A 22,923-nucleotide genomic window follows, 5' to 3' on the forward strand; every position below is an offset into this window, starting at 1 on the left:
TCTAATCCGAACAAAGGAGATTTAGCTACTCAATGTCATGGAAGCTTTGCAAGAATGAATTGAAAGAGAATGATTCATTACAAACTTGTGATTTCTCAACAATTGAGGAAGAATCCACCTTCTATCACTCTCACTCTATGAAGAACAAGCCCTATCTCTCTCTAAAAGTATTACAAGTTAAAAACTATAAAAAACTAAGATCTCATGAAAAGTTCAAGTAGGCTATTTATAGAATTCCTGATTTGCATCAACTCGCCTCGCGAGTAACTCCATTCGCCATGGTGAGTTGATGTTTCTTCACCATTAAGTTTGAGCCACGTCACCTCTGAGGAGTTTAGGGCGCCCTAACTTGCCTCGCGAGTAATTTCACTCGCCATTGCGAGTTGCTCGCCTCTGGTTCGCCTTTGCGAGTTGGTGGCTTGTGAAAATGGGTGCTCTCTGGAATTGCTCGCCTCTGAAGCTCGCCTTGCTCTCGCCATTGCGAGCTCACTCGCCATTGTGTGTTTAGTGTGAGTGAATTGGTCTTCCTGCCTCTTGCTCGCCTTTCAGCACTCGCCACTACGAGTTGATGGCGAGCAAAGTGGTGCTTCTGCCTCTTTTGTACTTTTCTTTGTTTTTCATCTTTTCTTGGTGTCTTGAGTTAGAATCCTGCACAAATGGGTAAAGTAAGATAGATAAAACGTAAAAGGACAATAATCACTTATCTCTCGGCTTTTCCCTCAATAACTTGCAAAACAAGTAACAAAAGTGCTTTGAATATTCATTTAAAATACAACTTTCTAGCACTTATCACCGGAGAGCCACCGCGAACCACCACACAATCATTGGAGCTCTGCCGTTTCCAAAAAAAAAAAACCTGAACCATTAATGTGGTTCAAAATACTGCTGAAATGAAATAAATTTAAAATAAAATTTTAGCAAAAATAACTAATTTAATAATATATAAATAATTAAATTACCGAATATATATTTTTTAAACAAGAAATTACCAAATATTCAAAATACTATTAGTTAATATACGTTGTTTTATGTCATTTTACATATATCAGTTAGTTGAATTATTAATTTAAGCAAACATTTTAATTGTATTACTCCATTAGTTATAAGTTATTAACAATTAACTATTTATCCTCATCAGATAGATAGTTTATCAATCGCATGTTATTTTTACCAAACATAACCTAATCGACTAATTTGATGTTGTAGGGCAAGAACACCATTCCATTATCATGTGTTGCTTCTTTGCCCAATGCTCAACTAGACATCCATGGTCACTACAAAATTATTGGCGTCTACACTTTGTCAAGTTAAGAGAATAACATGAAAGAAAGCGAGTGAAAAGAAAATGAAAATTGAAAGGAATTTTTAATTGTTTGGCTCAAAGGAGAGTTGGGTTAACCCATACCTCAATGAAGACTAATTAAATCTTGTCATGAAAAGGGAATTAATGTAAAGGAAGTTACCACTCTTCGTTTCGTTTAATCTTTTATTTTTGGACGTAAACCCTCTTTTATCCAAAATAAATAAATCTTGTCATAAAAAAAGAGCACTAAAATGTGGTAATTTCTAAATTTTGTTTTTACTAAAGTAACATTGACAGTAAATCAAGACTCTTAAACTAAGTGATTAAGTTTAAATAGTTAATCTGTGAAGAATCATTTATTTGAAAAAATTGAGATCGGATTACTCAAACTCCTTTTCCCTAGCAATCGTTTGGTTAACAACTTCAAAATTACTTGAATTCCGTTTTGATAAGATTGTTTTTTTTTTCTTCATATCATTTTCATAACATTGTTGGGTTAACACCAAAAATAAAAATACAAATTAAGACTCTTATTTATTTATTGTTGGATTAATCTCCCCTATAGAAATTTATGAATTAAATTCATTTAAAACTATTTTTTTCACAAAAAGAAAAAATTTAAAACTAATCTAATAATAACACCCATTTTGAATTTACGGTTTCTTTATTTGTTCTCAAACTTGAACCCTTCATATTGGTTTGGTCCTTTTAACATTCTTTATTTGTTTGTACTTTAACTTTAGATCTCAAAAATTAAAATAAAGAAAAGAAGACGTTACCAACCAGCTATAGTAGTATTAGCTTGACGTTGACGTGATAATCAAACAGAGTAAAAAACTATACTAGTTTCCAACGAAGCTTCCCACCCTTAAATAGTAAATATGTTTAGCATATGAAAAATCAATAGTTCATCTTCAACTTCATGTCATGGCTCTATTCCATCCAACTGTACAAGCATGAGTCTGCCACTTCTTTTGGATTAATTAAAATTAAAATCAAGATAACGGGACTTAAAAGATTAAATCGACTTCGAGGTGTGGCCCCTGAAGCTGACTTTAGAGGTTCAAACTTGATAGAAAAAGTTCTTTTTTAAACATTTCCGAGTTTGCGATTGGATTCATTCATTCATTCTGTTCCTTATTCCACATTTTCCTTCTTATATTTCTCTCCTTCACTGCAATACTATAAACTACTCCAAATCTTCTTCTCCTTCTTTCACAGGTACTATTTTCTAAGATTTCTCAGTTTTCGATTAAATCATATGCAAGAATCAAGTAAGTCAGTGGTAATTCTGCGTCTCTTTTTTAGCAAGCTTTCTTTATGTTTAACCAGTAATCCCATGTTTATCATTGTTTTTTATAGTATTAATCAATCAAATGTTTAACACCATATTTTAGTGGTTGAAAAAAGAATCATAATAACAAACTAATGACAAATGAATCCTAAGATCCAATCTAAACTAGTTAAGTTGTTTTATTTTTCTTTTTTTCTTCATGTTTAGGTCTAAACCGAACCAAATCAAACAAACCCGACCAATATCAGTTTCACGTCATTCAAAAATCAAAACCGATCAATCTAGAACTGAAACAAACCATTTTATTTTATTATTATATTATTTCACACTATATTCATAGTTTAATCGTAAAAAATATGTTGGTTTAATCTATTTTTTACTGTAACTTATGTATTTATTTATTTATTTTAATAATGTAAAAAAACTATAATGTTTGATTTTTTATTTATTTTTAGTTTTCAAATTTTTTTAAAATATCAATCCGATTGAACCAAACCAAACCAAACCGTTTTTCATCAGTTTGGTTTGATTCGGATTCCCGAGAAAATATTGTAAAATCCGGACCAGACAAAAGCAATTATTTTTTATTGTTTCGGATTTATTTTCTCCCAAAAATTAAACTAAACTGAACTCTTACTGCTTGTGTAAGAGTTAGTAGTATCATTAAGTTAGTTTAAGTTTGTCCTAGCCTTATATGTTCATCAATAGTAACACAATAAGTTAAGTTGGTTTAAGTGTCCTTTCAATTTTTATTTTTTTTTGGTATAAGCGTGTTGCAGAACAGAGTTGTTCATGTTTTTGTGAGTGATGTGTTGGTTTTGGATGTGTGCTTGGATGTATTATTGTGTTTTTGGAGCTTGCATTGCATGTTGTCATTAACTATTTTCAGGTCTTGATTTTAACAGTTTATGATTTATTGGAAACATGTCTTTCATTCTGCAAAAAATAAATAGGGGGATCCGCTGTTTAGCAGTGGAATTCGCATTGTCAAAATGACTTCGAATACAACAGCTGGAAATGTTTGCCCGCCACCAATGAAGTCCACATCTAATGGTGTATTTCAGGGAGATCACCCTCTTGATTATGCACTTCCCTTGGCTATTTTACAGATATGTCTTGTTCTTGTAGTCACAAGGGGACTGGCCTATCTTCTAAAACCTTTAAGGCAACCGCGAGTTATTGCAGAGATTGTTGTAAGTTCTTTTATTATTTTCGTATAAATACGACAACTACAACCAAATTTTATTCCTATTTTAAAAATAAAAAAAAATTATCCCACTAAGTGGAGTCGGCTACACAATCAAATGCCGGCAGAATGAAGTTATTTTTTATTAATTAATATAAATAATTGAATATTAGTAAGAAGCTTATTTTATTTTTCTTTTTGGTTCTAAAGGATCTCTTTGGAACTAACTCTCTGATTTAGAGGGAGCAATAAGACTCACTAGGGATAAAATCTGCCATCCTTTGCTTTTCAGACAAGCAAAGAGTCACCAGGCCATTTCCATGCAATACAACAATAAGAGTCTTAGTGTTCGATTTTTATATAATTTTACAATTTTAGTCTTTACTGTGTTCCACTTGTCCAAACTCAAAACAAGTCTAATATTTAGTCAAATTTTCGATAAAGAATGCAATGACTATAACCAATTCAATGTTCTTGAATCAACATATATCTTAGAGAAACATGCACATGTGTAAGAATTTAGAATTGCATTGTTTGCAGAGGAATGCTAGCAACACTCTCTTTTGAGCACTCTGTCTAGAACTCGCTCTTTTATTTTATTTTGCAAAACAACTTTCTATACTGAGAGGAAATTAAACAATAAACACACTTGACACTTCATTTAATTGACACATAGTTTTACAAATTTCCCTCTAAAAAAGCGCAAAGGTTTTTGCAACTTGTATTACATAGAGCTTGAATGGGAAAAGGAGGGGTTATTACAGTATATGTTTTATTTTGGAAGGGAGGGAGGGCTTACAAGATACATTACAAACTACTTTATGATTGTAATGTGTGTCATGGCTGGCTGCTTATTGACAGGGAGGAATACTACTTGGGCCATCAGCATTTGGACGGAATAAAAGCTATCTACATGCAGTTTTCCCACCCAAGAGTCTTCCAGTATTAGATACTCTAGCAAACCTTGGCCTCATATTCTTTCTATTTTTAGCAGGCATAGAGTTGGATCCTAAATCTCTGGGAAAAACTGGAGGTCGAGTCCTTGCAATTGCTATGGTCGGAATAAGCTTACCCTTTGCACTGGGAATTGGTTCATCATTTGTTCTGAAAGAAACGATTGCCAAAGATGTAAATACTTCCGCATTTCTTGTATATATGGGAGTTGCTCTCTCTATAACTGCTTTTCCTGTATTAGCTCGTATTTTGGCCGAGTTAAAACTTTTAACCACCAGTGTCGGACGAATGGCTATGTCGGCTGCAGCAGTTAATGATGTAGCAGCCTGGATTCTTCTTGCTCTAGCTGTTGCCTTATCAGGCAATAGCCAGTCTCCTCTTGTTTCACTGTGGGTCTTCTTAGCTGGGTGTGGTTTTGTCGTTTGTTCGATCCTCATTGTCCTTCCAATTTTCAAATGGATGGCCCAACAATGCCATGAAGGTGAGCCGGTCGATGAGTTATACATATGTGCTACATTAGCTTCTGTTCTGGCTGCTGGGTTTGTCACAGATGCTATTGGAATTCATGCCATGTTTGGCGCTTTTGTTTTTGGAATTTTGGTTCCAAAAGACGGACCATTTTCTGGTGCTCTTGTGGAGAAAATAGAGGATCTTGTCTCTGGTTTATTGCTCCCACTTTATTTTGTGTCAAGTGGATTGAAGACCAACATTGCTACCATTCAGGGGCTGCAATCTTGGGGTCTTCTCGTTTTTGTCACATTTACTGCTTGTTTTGGGAAGATTGTTGGGACTATTGTTGTGTCTCTTTTATGTAAAGTGTCTTTTAATGAGTCTTTAGTGCTTGGATTCTTGATGAATAGTAAAGGCTTGGTTGAATTAATTGTCCTCAACATTGGTAAAGATCGAAAGGTATTTGAATTTTCTTGCTCTCACTATTTCCTATATAGTATAATTTGGTTCATGTTCACGTCCTATGAATCACTATGATGGATATTTGATGCATGCATCTGCAGGTTTTGAATGACGAAACCTTTGCCATTATGGTTCTCATGGCTCTCGTTACTACATTCATGACCACTCCTCTTGTGATGGCTGCGTATAAGAGGAAAGCAAAAATATCTGATTACAAATACAAAACAGTTGAAAGGAAAAATGCAGACAGCGAGTTGAGGATTCTTGCCTGCTTCCATGGTGCAAGGAATATTCCGTCGGTGATAAACTTGATCGAGGCTTCAAGAGGAATCAAGAAGCGCGACGCACTTTGTGTGTATGCAATGCACCTTAAAGAATTTTCCGAGAGATCCTCATCGATACTAATGGTACAAAAAGTAAGAAAAAACGGGTTGCCATTTTGGAATAAAGGTCACCGTGCAGATTCTGACCATGTTATTGTGGCATTTGAGGCTTACCAGAAACTAAGTCAAGTTTGTGTTCGTCCAATGGTAGCAATCTCCTCAATGGCTAACATTCACGAAGACATATGTGCTACCGCTGAAAGAAAGAGAGCCGCAGTCATCATTCTCCCATTCCATATGCAACAAAGATTAGATGGTTCACTAGACGTTACAAGAAATGATTTTCGATTTGTTAACAAAAGGGTACTCGAGCATGCACCATGCTCAGTTGGAATTTTTGTTGATCGCGGACTTGGTGGTACATGTCATGTGTCTGCAAGTAATGTTTCTTATTGTGTGGCTGTGCTTTTCTTTGGTGGTGGTGATGACCGTGAAGCTCTTGCTTACGGAGCTCGTACGGCCGAGCACCCTGGCATAAGATTAGTGATTATTCGCTTCTTAGTGGAATCTACTATTTTAGGGGAGATTAGCAGCGTTGACGTTGGAGACTCATCAATCGGTAAATCAATCTCAGAGGATGAGGAGTTCCTTGCGGAATTTAAGCTGAAAACAGCCAGTGATGACTCCGTTATCTACGAAGAGAAAATAGTAAAAGATGCTGCCGAAACAGTTGCTAGTATCCGCAAGTTTAATTCCTGCAATCTGTTTCTTGTGGGTCTAAGGCCAACCGGTGAATTGGCCTGTGCTCTGGAAAGAAGGGAGTGCCCGGAACTAGGACCTGTTGGTGGCTTGTTGATATCCCAAGATTGCCCCACAACAGCATCGGTTTTGGTGATGCAACAGTATCATAATGGGGTGCCAATGAATTTTGTCCCAGAAATGGAGGAACATTCACATTCACACGAAGGAGACACATAATCTGCTTAACTATTCTGTTATAGTATAGTTGCGGAACACAAACTTGGGATGGGAATAAGATTTCTAATCTGCATTGGACCCGATTCTACATAAATAAGAAAGTTTATTTGACTAAAATTTGTTAGGTGTCCAACAAATTATTCCACTGAATTGAATATAAATACTCTATATTTTTGTTACGATTATTGTCTACTTAAAAGCTTATGTTTGTTGGTTTATATAAATACTTGGGCTTATATTGTTACATTCATTTTAGAGGTATGTTTGTGTGATAGGTATAAAAACAAGTTTCTACAATGTTTGTCAATTGGAAAAGGGACTAATTGCCTATTTGGATTAGCGTTTTCAACTCGTTGACTCAGGTTTACAAGCCTTCACCGTAGTTTTTACAGGTTGTTTTTTCTCAAAGCAATTCTTGGGTAAAAAGAAACTATGAGCACCTACATCGGTGCTTTTTGTGTGTCATTCATTGACCAATGATATTGTGTATATTGTGTCATAGTTAAGCTACCCACTTTCTTTTACTTTTGGATTAAAAACTTTGTAAAATTAAAATTTGGAGTATATTTTGAGATTAATAAAACCAATTTTAGAGTTTTTGATGAATTGTATAGATATTTAAAAAATAGTTGAAATAGTACAAAAGTACTCAAACAGTGTTTTTATGTAATTCATTCAAAACTTTTACCATGAATTTGCAAGCAATTTGATGTCTCTTGAGGCCACACAGTTTTTCCTCTATGGTTGAATATACATTTTTTTTCCCTGCAAACAGTTAATTTTCGTTTTGACAAGTGCAAACAGTTTCCAACCCTTTTATTAAATTAAAGCAAATAAAATAAAGGCATCCATTTTAATAGGTCATCCAAGGAAGAGTCCATGCCACCACCTCCTCCTCACTAAGAGGAAGAGACAAATAAAATATAGAGAATCCTATGATAGTACTATTTATTAAAAGAAATATTTGTTTTCTTGTAGCCTCCAATATGCTTCAAGTACAGTGCAATGAGTACATTATGCCAACTTCTCCTCCTAAGTGAGATACGTGAGAAACCTAATTCTTCCACTTGTTAATTGGATCATTTAAAATTAAGACGGTGGGACTTAAAAGATTAAATGGGGAATTATACCTTATTCCCCTTTTAGGGGTTTTCGGCGTGTGGTCCCGAAGCCGACAATTTTGAAACTTTTTTTTATTTTTATTTAAACACCTCAAAACCGACTTAAAGTGGAAACATTTCCTAGTTTGTGTGATTGATTCTGACGATCGCTTTCTACATCTTTTCCTCTTATTTCTCTCCTTCACCACTACAAGTTAAATAGGTGCTTTTTCTAAGCTTTTTTTTTTTCTTTTGCTAAGCTTTTCCACTTGAAATATTTCACACCATATTTTAGGAAAATGAATGATGCATTTTCCAACTCAGTTAAGTTAGTTGCATGTTATTTTGTTCCTGGAGTTTGAATTGCATGTTGTCATTGGCTATTTTCCAAAACACTGACACCGGATACACGACACTGATACAAACACGTTGACATTGGTTAAAATTTGAAAAAAATGAACTAATTGAATGTAATGGCGTGTGCTGTTTCGTGTCTGACACGTCTCAGATACCGGACACACCTGTGTCGGTGCTACAATGCTATTTTCAGGTCTTAATTTTATCAGTTACTGATGTCTGTGTAGTTGTGTCCTTTTTGCAGAAAATATTTGAATTAGAGGTATCGGAATGACTTCCAATACCACATCTGGAAATGTTTGCCCGCCGCCGATGCAGCCAGCGTCTAATGGTGTATTTCAGGGAGATCACCCTCTTGATTATGCACTTCCCTTGGCTATTTTACAGATATGTCTTGTTCTTGTGGTCACAAGGGGACTGGCCTATCTTCTAAATCCTTTAAGGCAACCTCGAGTTATTGCAGAGATTGTTGTAGGTTCTTTTATTTTTATTTAAGTATTTACTTAATCTTATGAAGTAGTTTTTTTGTTAACTGATACTAATAATTGATATTTGTAAGAAATTTTATATCTTAGAAACAAGTGGGGAAATTGGCAAACAATACAACAATAAGAGCCTTGAGTGTTCCATTTTTATACGATTTCACAGTTGAGTTTTAAATGTATTCTACTTGTCCAAACTCAGAAACAAGTCATTTAGTCAATTTTTCATGTAGAAGTTAGAATGCAATATGACTATAAAATATTCATTGTTCTTAAATCAACAATAGATGTTAGAGAAATATATATACATGCCAAAATGTGCACATGTGTAAGAGAAATTAAAATTGAATCATATGCACAACTACTTTCTATGTCGCAGAGAGTTTAAACAGACTTGGCACTTCATTAAATCCACATTTGGCCAGTCTTGCTAATTGCCTTCTAAAATAGAGAAGAGGTTTTTTCAACTTCTATTTTTGTGTCTTAAGATTGCTTATTGATGATGACAGGGAGGAATACTACTTGGGCCGTCAGCGCTTGGACGGAATAAAGGCTATCTACATGCAGTTTTCCCACCCAAGAGTCTTCCAGTATTAGATACTCTAGCAAACCTTGGCCTTATATTCTTTCTATTTTTAGCAGGCATAGAGTTGGATCCTAAATCTCTGCGGAAAACTGGAGGTAGAGTCCTTGCCATTGCTATTGCCGGAATAAGCTTACCGTTTGCACTAGGAATTGGTTCATCATTTGTTCTACAAAGAACAATTGCCAAAGGCGTAAATACTTCCGCATTTCTCGTATATATGGGGGTCGCTCTGTCTATAACTGCTTTTCCTGTATTAGCCCGTATTTTGGCTGAGTTAAAACTTCTAACCACTAGTGTTGGAAGAATGGCTATGTCGGCTGCAGCAGTTAATGATGTAGCAGCCTGGATTCTTCTTGCTCTTGCCGTTGCCTTATCAGGCAATAGCCAATCTCCATTTGTGTCATTGTGGGTCTTCTTAAGTGGGTGTGGTTTTGTCGTATGTTCGATCCTCATTGTCCTTCCAATCTTCAAATGGATGGCCCAACAATGTCACGAAGGTGAGCCGGTTGATGAGTTATACATATGTGCTACATTGGCTGCTGTTCTGGCTGCCGGGTTTGTCACGGATGCTATTGGAATTCATGCCATGTTTGGCGCGTTTGTTTTTGGAATTTTGGTTCCAAAAGATGGAGCGTTTGCCGGTGCTCTTGTGGAGAAAATAGAGGATCTTGTGTCTGGTCTATTACTCCCACTCTATTTTGTGTCTAGTGGATTGAAGACCGACATAGCTACCATTCAGGGGCTGCAGTCATGGGGTCTTCTAGTTTTCGTTACATTTACGGCTTGTTTTGGGAAGATTGTTGGGACTATTGTTGTGTCTCTTATATGTAAAGTACCTTTCAACGAGTCTTTAGTGCTTGGATTCTTGATGAATAGTAAAGGCTTGGTTGAATTAATTGTCCTCAACATTGGTAAAGATAGAAAGGTATTTGAGTTTATTTTCTTGCTCTCATTATTCCTATAAATTAATTTAATATGGTTGCATGTTCACGTCCTACCGATCATCGTGATGGATATTTGATATACGCATCTGCAGGTTTTGAATGATCAGACCTTCGCCATTATGGTTCTTATGGCTCTCATTACTACCTTCATGACCACTCCTTTTGTGTTAGCTGCGTATAAGAGGAAGGAAAGAAAATCTAATTACAAATACAGAACAATTGAAAGGAAAAATGCAGACGGGCAACTAAGGATTCTTGCCTGTTTCCATGGTTCAAGGAATATTCCATCATTGATAAACTTGATCGAGGCTTCAAGAGGAATCAAGAAGCATGACGCACTTTGTGTCTATGCAATGCACCTTAAAGAATTTTGTGAGAGGTCCTCATCGATACTAATGGCACAAAAGGTAAGACAAAATGGGTTGCCGTTTTGGGATAAAGGTCGCCATGGAGATTCTCTCCATGTTATTGTGGCGTTCGAGGCTTACCAAAAACTAAGCCAAGTGTTTGTCCGGCCAATGATAGCAATTTCATCGATGGCGAACATTCATGAAGACATCTGTACAACTGCTGATAGAAAGAGAGCCGCAGTCATCATTCTTCCATTTCATAAGCAACAAAGAGTAGACGGTTCACTAGACATTATAAGAAACGATTTTCGTTTGGTTAACAAAAGGGTACTAGAGCATGCACCGTGCTCAGTTGGAATTTTTGTTGATCGTGGGCTTGGTGGTTCATGTCATGTGTCTGCAAGTAACGTTTCCTATTGCATTGCTGTGCTTTTCTTTGGTGGTGGTGATGACCGTGAAGCTCTTGCTTATGGAGCTCGTATGGCCGAACACCCTGGCATACAATTAGTGGTTATTCACTTCTTAGTGGAACCTAATATTGCAGGGAAGATCACCAAAGTTGACGTTGGAGACTCTTCTAGCAATAATTCAATATCAGATTCTGAAGATGGCGAGTTTCTTGCTGAATTTAAGCTGAAAACAGCCAATGATGACTCAATTATCTATGAAGAAAGAATAGTTAAAGATGCTGAAGAAACAGTTGCTACCATTCGCGAGATTAATTTCTGCAACCTATTTCTTGTGGGTCGAAGGCCAGCCGGTGAATTGGGCTTTGCTCTTGAAAGAAGCGAGTGCCCAGAATTAGGACCTGTTGGTGGCTTGTTGGCATCACAAGATTTCCGCACAACAGCATCTGTTTTGGTGATGCAACAGTATCACAATGGGGTGCCAATAAACTTTGTCCCAGAAATGGAGGAACATTCACGTGATGGAGACACGGAATCTTCTTAACTGCTCTGTTTTTACATTGTCCCGAATCGCGCATGGGGTGGATGGTGCTACATAAGGGTTTGGAATAAGTGTTCTAACCTGCATTGTACCCAATTCGACATAAATAAGAAAGTTTATTTGACTTAAATTTGTTAGGTTTACAACAAATTTATCTATGAATTGAATATAAATAATCAAAGATTTTGTTGTTATGATTATCATATTTAATTTTCATCATGATGTCTTGAAATTGTGTTGTCTATTTTTCTTTTTTTCAAAATTGTTTTGTTTATTTAAATGCTTAGTTTTGTTGGTTTATATAAATACGCTGGCTTATTGGTACATTTAGAATTATGCTTGCTAAACCTTGGTTTATATAAGCCATGCTAACGCTAACTCAAGACCAAAATTTCCCTGCAACTTGCCGAACACAACCAACACTAGCTGCTGCCCATTACTAAATCAAGCACATCAACATACCAATCAAAGAGAGTAGACTCCAAGCCCACATGCATCACATTGCTATTAGCAGAAACGACCAAAACAAGCAACTCAACAATTAATCACTAACAATTATCCCCCCACCCAAACAAACTAGCAAGCTGATTATGCTTTGGAGAAAGGGTGGCAAAAAATTTGGTTGAAACTTATTCTTTGGTTGCAATTTATTATTGACTACTAAAATATATTTCAGAGCTCTAAAATATATTAGATTGCCTACCAAAATATTACATATTGTGTTCTAAAATATTATAGATTACTTCCAAAACAACATTTTAGTAAATTTGGGGACTAAGAAAACACTTTCTAATAATAATTAAATTAATTATTTAATTTATCATTTCTAAATAATAAAATATATATCAATATATATTTTTTGTCAAAAAAAAAATATCAATATATATTTTTTCTCTAGTGCTTACTTCGTTCACATAATTATGTACCCCTATTAGAGGTATACCTTCATTATATAAAGTATAAACACTACTAATGTGTGATCCATCCGATATGAGACTTCCACTTTTTTTCAATTCATACTACATTAATTCTACCCGTTATGGGAATTTGTGTTTAGTCAATTACTCAATTTTCCACATATTTTTCAAGAATAGTGGAAAATATTCTTTGTCCGACTCATTTTAGGGGAATTCTCTTCCTGACTTTGTCAGAAAATAATTCTCTATAGGTAGATTTAATTTTTCTATTTTCTTAGTTTTGTTTGGTCCCCATGGTGTGAAAAATCATTTCCAAATGAGGTAAAAAATCATTTCTGTAGTTTGGCCAAGCTTTTTGTATATTTTTTTTCTTCATCTTTTTGTAAATAAGAAAGTTTATTTGATTAAAAGTTGTTAGGTGTCTGATGATAATCAGTCATACACTATTTTTAGAGTCTTTTTAGTTAAATGTTTGATCTATTTTTATTGGTTTAGTATTTAATTTAAAGTATTTTTAATAAATAATCGTTTTTAATTTATTGAGTCAAAGAGTATATTATTATCATCTATTAGTACGGCTAAATGACCAACAAAAAGAGCCACAACGTGGCACACCATTGAAGAAAAGAAAATGTGTTTCATTGGCTTTGAAATAGAGAAAAACTAGCATGTCTCCTTACATATATATTCAAGCAACGTGATGCATAAGTGAGAAAGGAGAAAATAATGGAATGGGCCTTTGACCCAAATTTGCCTTGGTTGACCCGAGAATAAAAAGAAGGATTGGCAATTGTTATAAAGGCTCGCACAGTACAGGAGAAGAGCCATTCCCGCTTTGGCACAGGAATCACCACGTGGAAAAGAAAGAAAAAGAGCCGCACGCACCGGAGAGAAGGGAGAAGCACATGGAAATAGAGAGCAACAACACTGATTGAATTAGATTGAATAGCAACACCGGCAACGACGGAACTCTATGGATTTATTTTCTTTACTATGTTGTTTGTTTCTTTATTAATGTCTAGCTAATTCCCTTTGATTGAGCCATGATGAACCTATTGTAATATATGAATTAGTAGTTGAAACTCTTTTATTATCAATATTATTCAGTCTTTATTCAGAATTATTTGTATTCATTGCTTTTCATATGATTGCATGACTATTAACCCTAACTTCTTGCAACCACATAAATTGATTGAATGACTACTAACCATAGGAACCTAGAGATAGGAAATTGAGGGTTATGACACATGGATTAATTTTCTGACATCGCTTCCACGGTTATTCAATCGGTTTAAGAGATTAAAAAGTTATAACTTAGGAAAGGGTTTTGAGTCAAGAGATTGATCAAAACTAATTAGTTAATTTGTCGTAAAGATTGAATAAGTATTGAGAGTAAAGAGAGATAAGCTATTTCACATAAAGAAATAGAGGATTCACTAGCTTGATCATCTGTTTTAATCCAATTATCAAACCATTTTATTTTCTGTTATTTACTTTTTATGCACATAAACCTACTGCCTCAGGCACTTATAAAATTTACATATCCTAAATATTAACTTTATTGCTAAGTTGAGATTAACACAGTCCTCGTGGATACAAACTTATTTTATTACTTCGATAGTTTTAGTACACTTGCTAAAAGTTTATCAAGTTTTTGGCGCCGCTGTCGGGGACTTTTGAAACATTTCAACTTGACAATTTTGTTTTTGTTTAGGATTTCTGTCATTTATATTTATTTATTTTTTTGTATATATATATATATATATATTGGAAAAAAAATTATTTATGCTCTTCGTTTTCTTCTCGTTGTACGGTTCTACTAAAATGTTTATCCAAGTTTTGCAGCTATGATAGACAGGTTACGCCTCTATGACACAAAAGAGATTTGGTCATTGCAGGATGAAAAATATATGATATCTTTGAAGATAAAATATTTGGACAGTAAAATCTCGCTATTAAATGAAAGGTGTGACAGTTATGAGGTGGATCAACCAAGTAGTAATTGTGAAGAGAAGAAAGAGGTGATCAACATCGATTACAATACTCAACTTCAAAATATTTTAGATGATTTCTTGGTGTCAAATCAAGTTTCATTTGATAAGTTTGATGTTCAGTGTGGTGATCTTGTTGAGAAGGCACATGAGTCTCAAAGGAAGTTGGTTAAGATGGAGACAGAATGTCACAAGGTTGTGGTGGAAGAAAATCTCAAAGTGAGGAGTGTTGATATTTGTCCGAAATCTGAACCAATGGGGGTTAAGGAAATCATTCTTGTGCAAATAGATGCATGTCCTTCTCTAAGGTGGGAGAGTTTATATTCCAAAGGTTTAACAGTGGGTGCATGGGAACATCTACTTCTTTGTGCTAACTTCATAAAATTCCTACCAAACAAGAGGAAGAAGAAGGGTGATATATTCCTTCTATCATTTTTTTCCACCCTAACAGTGGTTGAAGCGTCAAGCTCAATGACGTAAAAGAAAGCGCTTGGTGGGAGGCAACCCATCGGATCTTAGATCCGCCCAGGTATTGTTTTTATTTTATTTTTATTTTTATTTATTTATTGCATTTAAAAAAAAATTCCAATGTCTGCTACGAACGTGGCACGAAATTTCCTTAACGTGGCACGATCTAACAAACGAAGAAACAAGTTTGCCACTGGAAATTTCGTGGCACGATTGGTCATCTAGCATGGTACGATCTGAAAAGAAAAAAAAAAGATGGACGAAAAAAATAATATAAAAAAAAATCAAAGTCCACATAAGTTCTTTTTCAATCACCCGTATTTGTCAGAAGTCAGTTGTGTCAGTTGAACTTTTAATTGTTGTGTTGTTATTTGGATAACTCAGTTGTACCCCCTGTTATGTAATTGAATCTGAACTTGTTTATTATTGACGAATTTGTTTGTTAGTTGACTTTTTTCAGTTTAGTAACAATTGCTTGTTCAAGTGGTATTCCAAAAGTTCATAAGGAGGTAGTGACTTGTATTTCAAAGGCGAAGTGTACGGCATGTGTGATAGGTAGTCACAACTCCCAGAAATCTAACAGCGTAAGGTTCATAGCCAAATATTTGTTTTTTTCAATTTACTTATATAGAGTGTTCCGTGCAACTACATTTCTAGAACTTGCATTGTTTCTTTATTGTTGATTGATCTTTGTCACATACACACTGAGGCAAAAGTGCTTGGTCCTGTGAGCCTTTTGAAGCCTACCCTGATTCTAATTGAAATTTATCCTTTTTGAAATCCAAATTGAGCCGGTAGGTTTAGATCTTTTTGTTCGGTGACAAGCTACATATTGAGCCTAGAGACTTTTAGAATTTGACCAAAAAATGTTATATTTGAGTTAGGCTATGTAGGGTGTTGCTGAAGAATAAGTTTGGGGTTGCTTTTGGAATTTGCAAACAACTAAGTTTGGGGTGGAGGTACTAGAGAACAAAGAACAAATCATGAAAAATATACACTCAAAATCAAAATGGTGTATCAAAAAAAAAATGAAAAGCAAGGGACAAACAATAAAAAATCTTGGTAATTTTAAACTCGATTGTCCCAACAAGTTATAAATATTCTCTAGTACCTTTACAATTGTTGTTTCAAGGGGTGAATGAGGGATTGAATCCATGCTTTAATTTTCGTATGAGTGCCTAACTCAAATTTTGTGTAGCCTATTTATCCAAATAATATCACACCTTTACCTAAGCTCCGTTATAACCCTTAAAGACCTCAAAGTGTGTAATGACATTGATTTTGATTGACGTTTAGAAACTTTTCAAGCGTATGGTAATATGTAGACCAGCATGTCGACTGTGTGTGAACCCTTATCAAATTGTTCAGTGGAATTGTGTATGGTGGATGCAAGCAAGTCAAACTAGCTCATTTTTAGCTAGTAAGGAGATCAACTTTTGGATACTATCGCTTGATTAGGTAATTGTTATTTTACTGTCGATTGTCAACATTACAAGTGAATTCCTCGAGGACAAGGAATGATTCAAGTTTGGGGTTGTGGCGCCGTTGAATATAAATACTCTATATTTTGTTAGAGAAATGATATCTATACAACTATTTTATAACAATTTTTTGACAACTTTCTATCTCATACTCACATTATATTCTTATTCTCTCACTTTTTTTTTCTCTCTCTATTGTTTTGGACCAATAGAAAGAAAGCAACTGATAGTTGTCATCAAAATTGTCACACATGGTTGTACAAATAGCACTCCTCATTTTGTTATGATTATTGTCTTTAATTTTTATTATTTATGTTAGAGGTATGTTTGTGATAGGTCTTCAAAAAAAAAGTTTCTAGTTCAGAGCAACAATGTTTGTCATATGGAAATTGCAATTGGGGTTATTGGTAAAACTGGTGTAACAATTGATGGTGGAGATAGTGTCCAAACTGATTCAGCCATACATCATTACATCATGCGAACAGTTGGTGGTGGTAATCAAACTGATGCATGCAGCCATAAATCCTATGAACAGGTTACAATAGCTAGATAGTTGCTAAAATAAATAGAATAATGTAATTTTAAACCTAAAAACTTGACATCAAATTTTGACAACAAATTAAATTAGATGGTTAGATTAAAGAGATTAAATTCATTTTGTATAAGGATAAAGGTTAAATAAATTAACTTAATAGTTGAAAGAGTTAGAATAGAAGTCTTGAGTTTAAATCTGGTCTGCAACTTTTCATATATTAGTCCTCTAGATTCCTTGATTTTTTTCTACATTAACTTTCAATGGAGATTCAACTCTTCATTGAAGTTGTATTAAAGTACTATATTGCTAAGGTTTTTGAATCGTTTGATGTGGTTGAACATACTTATTTTTAAGCTAATTTTTTGAGAGTGAGGTTTAAACCCATTTAATATAATATCAAAATATTTTTTAGAGCTAGTTTTTTGGGAGTGAAGTTTTTTTTGACGTAAAAAGGGACTAATTGCCTATTCGGATTAGCGTAGGTTTACAAGCCTTCACCGAATTTTGATATTTTACATTATGTTTGGCTGTCTTTTCTCAAATCAATTCTACCAATTAAAAGTGATTCAAGCTTAAACTCAAATTTGGAGCTTCAACGACAGGTGTAATGGATTATGATCATATTTCTCTGGCATAAATATACCTTTTACTAGTTACCATTAATTGCCCTTATAAACTAGTTATATTCATGAACCATTTTGCTCTCAAATGACAGATTTGAATATAATTTAAACCCGTTTTATTAATTATACATTCAAATATAATTTTAATTCAATCTTTTCAATAATTTGGTTCTCTTCAATCTCAATTTCGATAGACCGGTTTAGTTTTAAAAAAAAACAAAAAATTCAATTTACCAAACAACATAAGTGGGTAAAAATCAATTTTATCTAAATCTAATCTAAACAAATCAATTTAGTTCAACTCACATTTTATCAAAATCAATTTTACAATACTCAATTTTAGTCACCCCATACAAGTGTTTTTATGTTTGAGAGGATCACACTTCAAATGTCTTCACGTTAACTAATGATATTGTGTCGTGAAAGTATGTATAATTGATAATAAGCATTATAGTATATTGTGTCAAAGTTAAGCCACCCACTTTCTTTTACTTTTTAGATTAAAAAATTTGTAAAAATAAAATTTGGAGTATGTTGTGACATTAAGAAGACGGTGCCGTTTAATTTGGGAAATGAGACTTTTTTTCACCATGGAAAAGTTTTTTTAAACCATTAAATTAAAAGGGAACATTGATTTTATCATAGGCTGTCCGCACTATATCTTTCTTCTCATTGTCTTCAACCTCTCATGAGACACCAATAGACCCACCACCACCACCACCACAACCGACTCCAAGAACCACCATTAAACAATTGATTTCAGCCTAAATCTTTTATGCTCCAGATGATTATTATTTGAGCTACATCTGGACTCCACATCATTCACAAATACTACCCTTTTTAACCTTAAAATTATTAATTTGTTGGATACTTCTGCATTTAGCATGTTTAAACGTATTCATATATGCAAACAAACAAATATCCAAATATTTTTTTTACTCAAGTAATGTGATTCATCATGTAGCAATAACATTCACCAATCCAAGCTTGTTCTATGTCTATTTAGAAGTCTAGTCAGGATATTTATTTGGTGGTCATTGAACGAGTTAGCAATCCTTAAGTAGATCTTAATGTTTTTCTTATCAATCCTTAAGTAGCTTCTGGTTTGTAGCAAATAAGAAAGGAAAACAATGATTTCAGGAATGGAAACAGAAAGCTACGCGGGTCAATAACATTCAGAGGTTGATGACAGAGAAAAAACATATAGTGTGGACAGTCTATAGTAAGATCAATGTTCCCTTTTAATCTAATGGTTTAAAAAAACTTTTCCATGGTGGAAAAAAAGTCTCATTTCCCAAATTAAACGGCACCTAAGAAGACCAATTTGGAGCGTGGCCTCGAAAGCCGACAATTATGAAACAATTATTTTTTATTTAAGCCGACTTAAAGTGGAAACATTTCCTAGTTTGTGTTGTGATTGATTCTGAAGGTCCCTTTCCACATTTACAGGGGTACTTTTTTCTAAGCTTTCAATTTTTTTGTTAAGCTATTCATTCCACTTTCTAGGAAAATGAATGATGCGTTTTTATTTCACCTTTTGTAAGAGACTTAACGGTAACAGAATCAGTTAAGTTAGTTTAAGTGTGTTGCAGACCATAGTTCATGTTTATGTGTGAGTTACATGTTATCTATGTAGCAATGATACTTCTAGTTGAAGACTTTCAATTATGACTATTTTTTTTCTTCCAAATAATTATTGGTATCCTTGTGTCTGTGTCAGTTTCATGTCCGGTGTCCGTGTTTGCCTCGGTACTTCATAGTATGCTATTTTTGAGTGTGTACTTACATGTGTTATTTTGTTTTTGGAGATTGCATTGCATGTTGTAATATTGACTATTTTCAGGTCTTAATTTTATCATTTTCTGACGTCTTTGTAATCTTGTGTCCTTCCTGCAGAAAATATTAGGTGGATTGGATCCACTGTCAGTGGACTTCGACCTATCGGAATGACTTCCAATACCACATCTAAAAATGTTTTCCCCCCGCCGATGCAGCCAGCATCTAATGGTGTATTTCAGGGAGATGACCCTCTTGATTATGCACTTACCTTGGCTATTTTAAGGCAGCCGCGAGTTGTTGCAGAGATTGTTGTAAGTTCTTTTATTTTTGTTTAAGTATTTTCTTAATCTAATGAAGTTGTTTTTTCGTTAACTATATTAATGATTGATATTAGTAAGAAATTTTATATCTTAGGAACTAGTGGGGAAATCGGCAAACAAGGCAACAATAAGAGCCTTGATGTTCTATTTTTATATAATTTCACAGTTGAGTTTTCACTGTGTTCTACTTGTCAAACTCTGAAACAAGTCCAATATTTAGTCAAATTTTTTATGTAGAAATTAGAATGCAATATAACTATAAACAATTTATTGTTCTTAAATCAGCAATAGACGATAGAGAAATATACAGGCCAAAATATGCACATGTGTAAGAGAAATTAAAATTGTATTATATGCACAACCACTTTCTATGTAGCAGATAGTTTAAACAGACTTGACACTTCATTACATCCACATTTGGTCAGTCTCACTAATTGCCTTCTAAAAAAGAGCAGAGGTTTTTTTCAACTTCTATTAGATGTAGGCTTGAATAGCAAATTTGTCAAAAAAAGAGCTTGAATAGGAAAAGGAAGGGTTATTACAGTATATTTTTGTGTCTGTTAAGATTTCTTATTGATGATGACAGGGAGGAATAATACTTGGGCCGTCAGCGCTTGGACGGAATAAAAGCTATCTACGAGCAGTTTTCCCATCCAAGAGTCTTCCAGTATTAGATTCTCTAGCAAACCTTGGTCTTATATTCTTTCTATTTTTAGCAGGCATAGAGTTAGATCCTAAATCTCTGGGGAAAACTGGAGGTAGAGTCTTTGCCATTGCTATGGCCGGAATAAGCTTACCCTTTGCACTAAGAATTGGTTCGTCATTTGTTCGGCAAGGAACAATTGCCAAAGGCGTAAATACTTCTGCATTTCTCGTATATATGGGGGTCGCTCTGTCTATAAATGCGTTTCCTGTATTAGCCCGTATTTTGGCCGAGTTAAAACTTCTAACCACTAGTGTCGGCAGAATGGCTATGTCAGCTGCAGCAGTTAATGATGTAGCTTCCTGGATTCTTCTTGCTCTTGCTGTTGCCTTATCAGGCAGTAGCCAATCTCCATTTGTGTCATTGTGGGTCTTCTTAAGTGGGTGTGGTTTTGTCGTATGTTCGATCCTCATTGTCCTTCCAATTTTCAAATGGATGGCCCAACAATGCCATGAAGGTGAGCCGGTTGATGAGTTATACATATGTGCTACATTAGCTGCTGTTCTGGCTGCCGGGTTTGTCACGGATGCTATTGGAATTCATGCCATGTTTGGCGCGTTTGTTTTTGGAATTTTGGTTCCAAAAGATGGAGCATTTGCCGGTGCTCTTGTGGAGAAAATAGAGGATCTTGTGTCTGGTCTATTACTCCCACTTTATTTTGTGTCAAGTGGATTGAAGACCGACATAGCTACCATTCAGGGGCTGCAGTCATGGGGTCTTCTAGTTTTTGTTACATTTACGGCTTGTTTTGGGAAGATTGTCGGGACTATTGTAGTGTCTCTTCTATGTAAAGTACCTTTCAACGAGTCTTTAGTGCTTGGATTCTTGATGAACAGTAAAGGCTTGGTTGAATTAATTGTCCTCAACATCGGTAAAGATAGAAAGGTATTTGAATTGATTTTCTTGCTCTCATTATTCATATAATTAATTTAATATGGTGCTTGTTCATGTCCTACCGATCATCGTGATGTATATTTGATATACGCATCTGCAGGTCTTGAATGATCAGACCTTTGCCATTATGGTTCTCATGGCTCTCATTACTACCTTCATGACCACTCCTCTTGTGTTAGCTGCGTATAAGAGGAAGGAAAGAAAATCTAATTACAAATACAGAACAATTGAAAGGAAAAATGCAGACGGCCAACTGAGGATTCTTGCCTGTTTTCATGGTTCAAGGAATATTCCATCGGTGATAAACTTGATCGAGGCTTCAAGAGGAATCAAGAAGCATGACGCACTTTGTGTCTATGCGATGCATCTTAAAGAATTTTGTGAGAGGTCCTCATCGATACTAATGGCACAAAAGGTAAGACAAAATGGGTTGCCGTTTTGGGATAAAGGTCGCCATGGAGATTCTGTCCATGTTATTGTGGCGTTTGAGGCTTACCAAAAACTAAGTCAAGTGTGTGTCCGGCCAATGATAGCAATTTCATCAATGGCGAACATTCATGAAGACATTTGTGCAACTGCTGATAGAAAGAGAGCCGCAGTCATCATTCTTCCATTTCATAAGCAACAAAGATTAGACGGTTCACTAGGCATTATAAGAAATGATTTTCGACTGGTTAACAAAAGGGTACTCGAGCATGCTTCATGCTCAGTTGGAATTTTTGTTGATCGTGGGCTCGGTGGTTCATGTCATGTGTCTGCAAGTAATGTTTCCTATTGCATTGCTGTGCTTTTCTTTGGCGGTGGTGATGACCATGAAGCTCTTGCTTATGGAGCCCGTATGGCCGAACACCCTGGCATACGATTAGTGGTTATTCGCTTCTTAGTGGAACCTAATATTGTTGGACAGATTACCAAATTTGACGTTGGAGACTCTTCTAGGAGTAATTCAATATCAGAAGATGATGAGTTCCTTGCAGAATTTAAGCTGAAAACAGCTAGTTATGACTCTGTTATCTATGAAGAAGAAATAGTAAAAGATGCTGCAGAAACAGTTGCTACTATCCGTGGGATTAATTGCTGCAACCTATTTCTTGTGGGTCGAAGACCAACCAGTGAATTGGCATTTGCTCTGAAAAGAAGCGAGTGCCCGGAATTAGGACCTGTTGGTGGCTTATTGGCATCACAAGATTTTCGGACAACAGCATCTGTTTTGGTGATGCAACAGTATCCCAATGGGGTGCCAATAAATTTTGTCCCAGAAATGGAGGAACATTGACGTGATGGAGACACAGAATCTTCTTAACTGCTCTGTTATTACATTGTCGCGAATCACGCATGGGGTGGATGGTGCTACATCAGGGATGGGAATAAGTGCTCTAACCTGCATTGCACCCAATTTGACATAAATAAGAAAGTTTATTTGACTTAAATATGTCAGGTGTACAACAAAATTTGTTGTTATGATTAATATATCAATGAATTGCATATAAATAAA

At 35.1% G+C, this 22,923-nt stretch overlaps 3 protein-coding genes across 7 annotated transcripts; all 3 read left to right on the plus strand.

Moving 5' to 3' along the window:
• The first annotated feature begins 2,142 nt into the window (after positions 1–2,142).
• LOC11440984 (cation/H(+) antiporter 18) lies at positions 2,143–7,207 on the plus strand. Of its 4 annotated transcripts, none has more exons than XM_024783194.2 (4): positions 2,143–2,577; positions 3,551–3,790; positions 4,645–5,646; positions 5,751–7,207. In XM_024783194.2, the coding sequence occupies exons 2-4, from the start codon at positions 3,590–3,592 to the stop codon at positions 6,948–6,950; spliced, it is 2,403 nt and encodes an 800-aa protein (XP_024638962.1). In that variant the 5' UTR covers positions 2,143–2,577; positions 3,551–3,589; the 3' UTR covers positions 6,951–7,207. The 4 variants fall into 4 exon arrangements, with proteins under 4 accessions (XP_024638962.1, XP_024638961.1, XP_039690102.1 ...); XM_024783193.2 differs by having other exon boundaries at positions 2,143–2,524; positions 3,503–3,790; XM_039834168.1 differs by having other exon boundaries at positions 2,143–2,524; positions 3,540–3,790.
• A 940-nt stretch (positions 7,208–8,147) lies between these two features.
• Positions 8,148–11,933, plus strand: LOC11429102 (cation/H(+) antiporter 18). 2 transcript variants are annotated; one of them, XM_003610994.4, is made up of 4 exons: positions 8,148–8,273; positions 8,652–8,878; positions 9,399–10,400; positions 10,512–11,933. In XM_003610994.4, exons 2-4 carry the CDS (start codon positions 8,678–8,680, stop codon positions 11,718–11,720), a joined length of 2,412 nt encoding a protein of 803 aa, XP_003611042.1. In that variant the 5' UTR covers positions 8,148–8,273; positions 8,652–8,677; the 3' UTR covers positions 11,721–11,933. The 2 variants fall into 2 exon arrangements, with proteins under 2 accessions (XP_003611042.1, XP_024638963.1); XM_024783195.2 differs by lacking the exon at positions 8,148–8,273 and adding an exon at positions 8,296–8,373.
• Positions 11,934–19,596: 7,663 nt separating this feature from the next.
• On the plus strand, positions 19,597–22,866 carry LOC11443065 (cation/H(+) antiporter 18). Its single transcript, XM_003610996.4, has 3 exons — positions 19,597–19,822; positions 20,418–21,419; positions 21,529–22,866. The coding sequence occupies exons 1-3, from the start codon at positions 19,679–19,681 to the stop codon at positions 22,702–22,704; spliced, it is 2,322 nt and encodes a 773-aa protein (XP_003611044.2). The 5' UTR covers positions 19,597–19,678; the 3' UTR covers positions 22,705–22,866.
• The last annotated feature ends 57 nt before the right edge of the window (positions 22,867–22,923 follow it).

Source organism: Medicago truncatula, chromosome 5, assembly GCF_003473485.1.
Source record: "Medicago truncatula cultivar Jemalong A17 chromosome 5, MtrunA17r5.0-ANR, whole genome shotgun sequence".
NCBI classification, from domain to species: Eukaryota; Viridiplantae; Streptophyta; class Magnoliopsida; order Fabales; family Fabaceae; genus Medicago; species Medicago truncatula.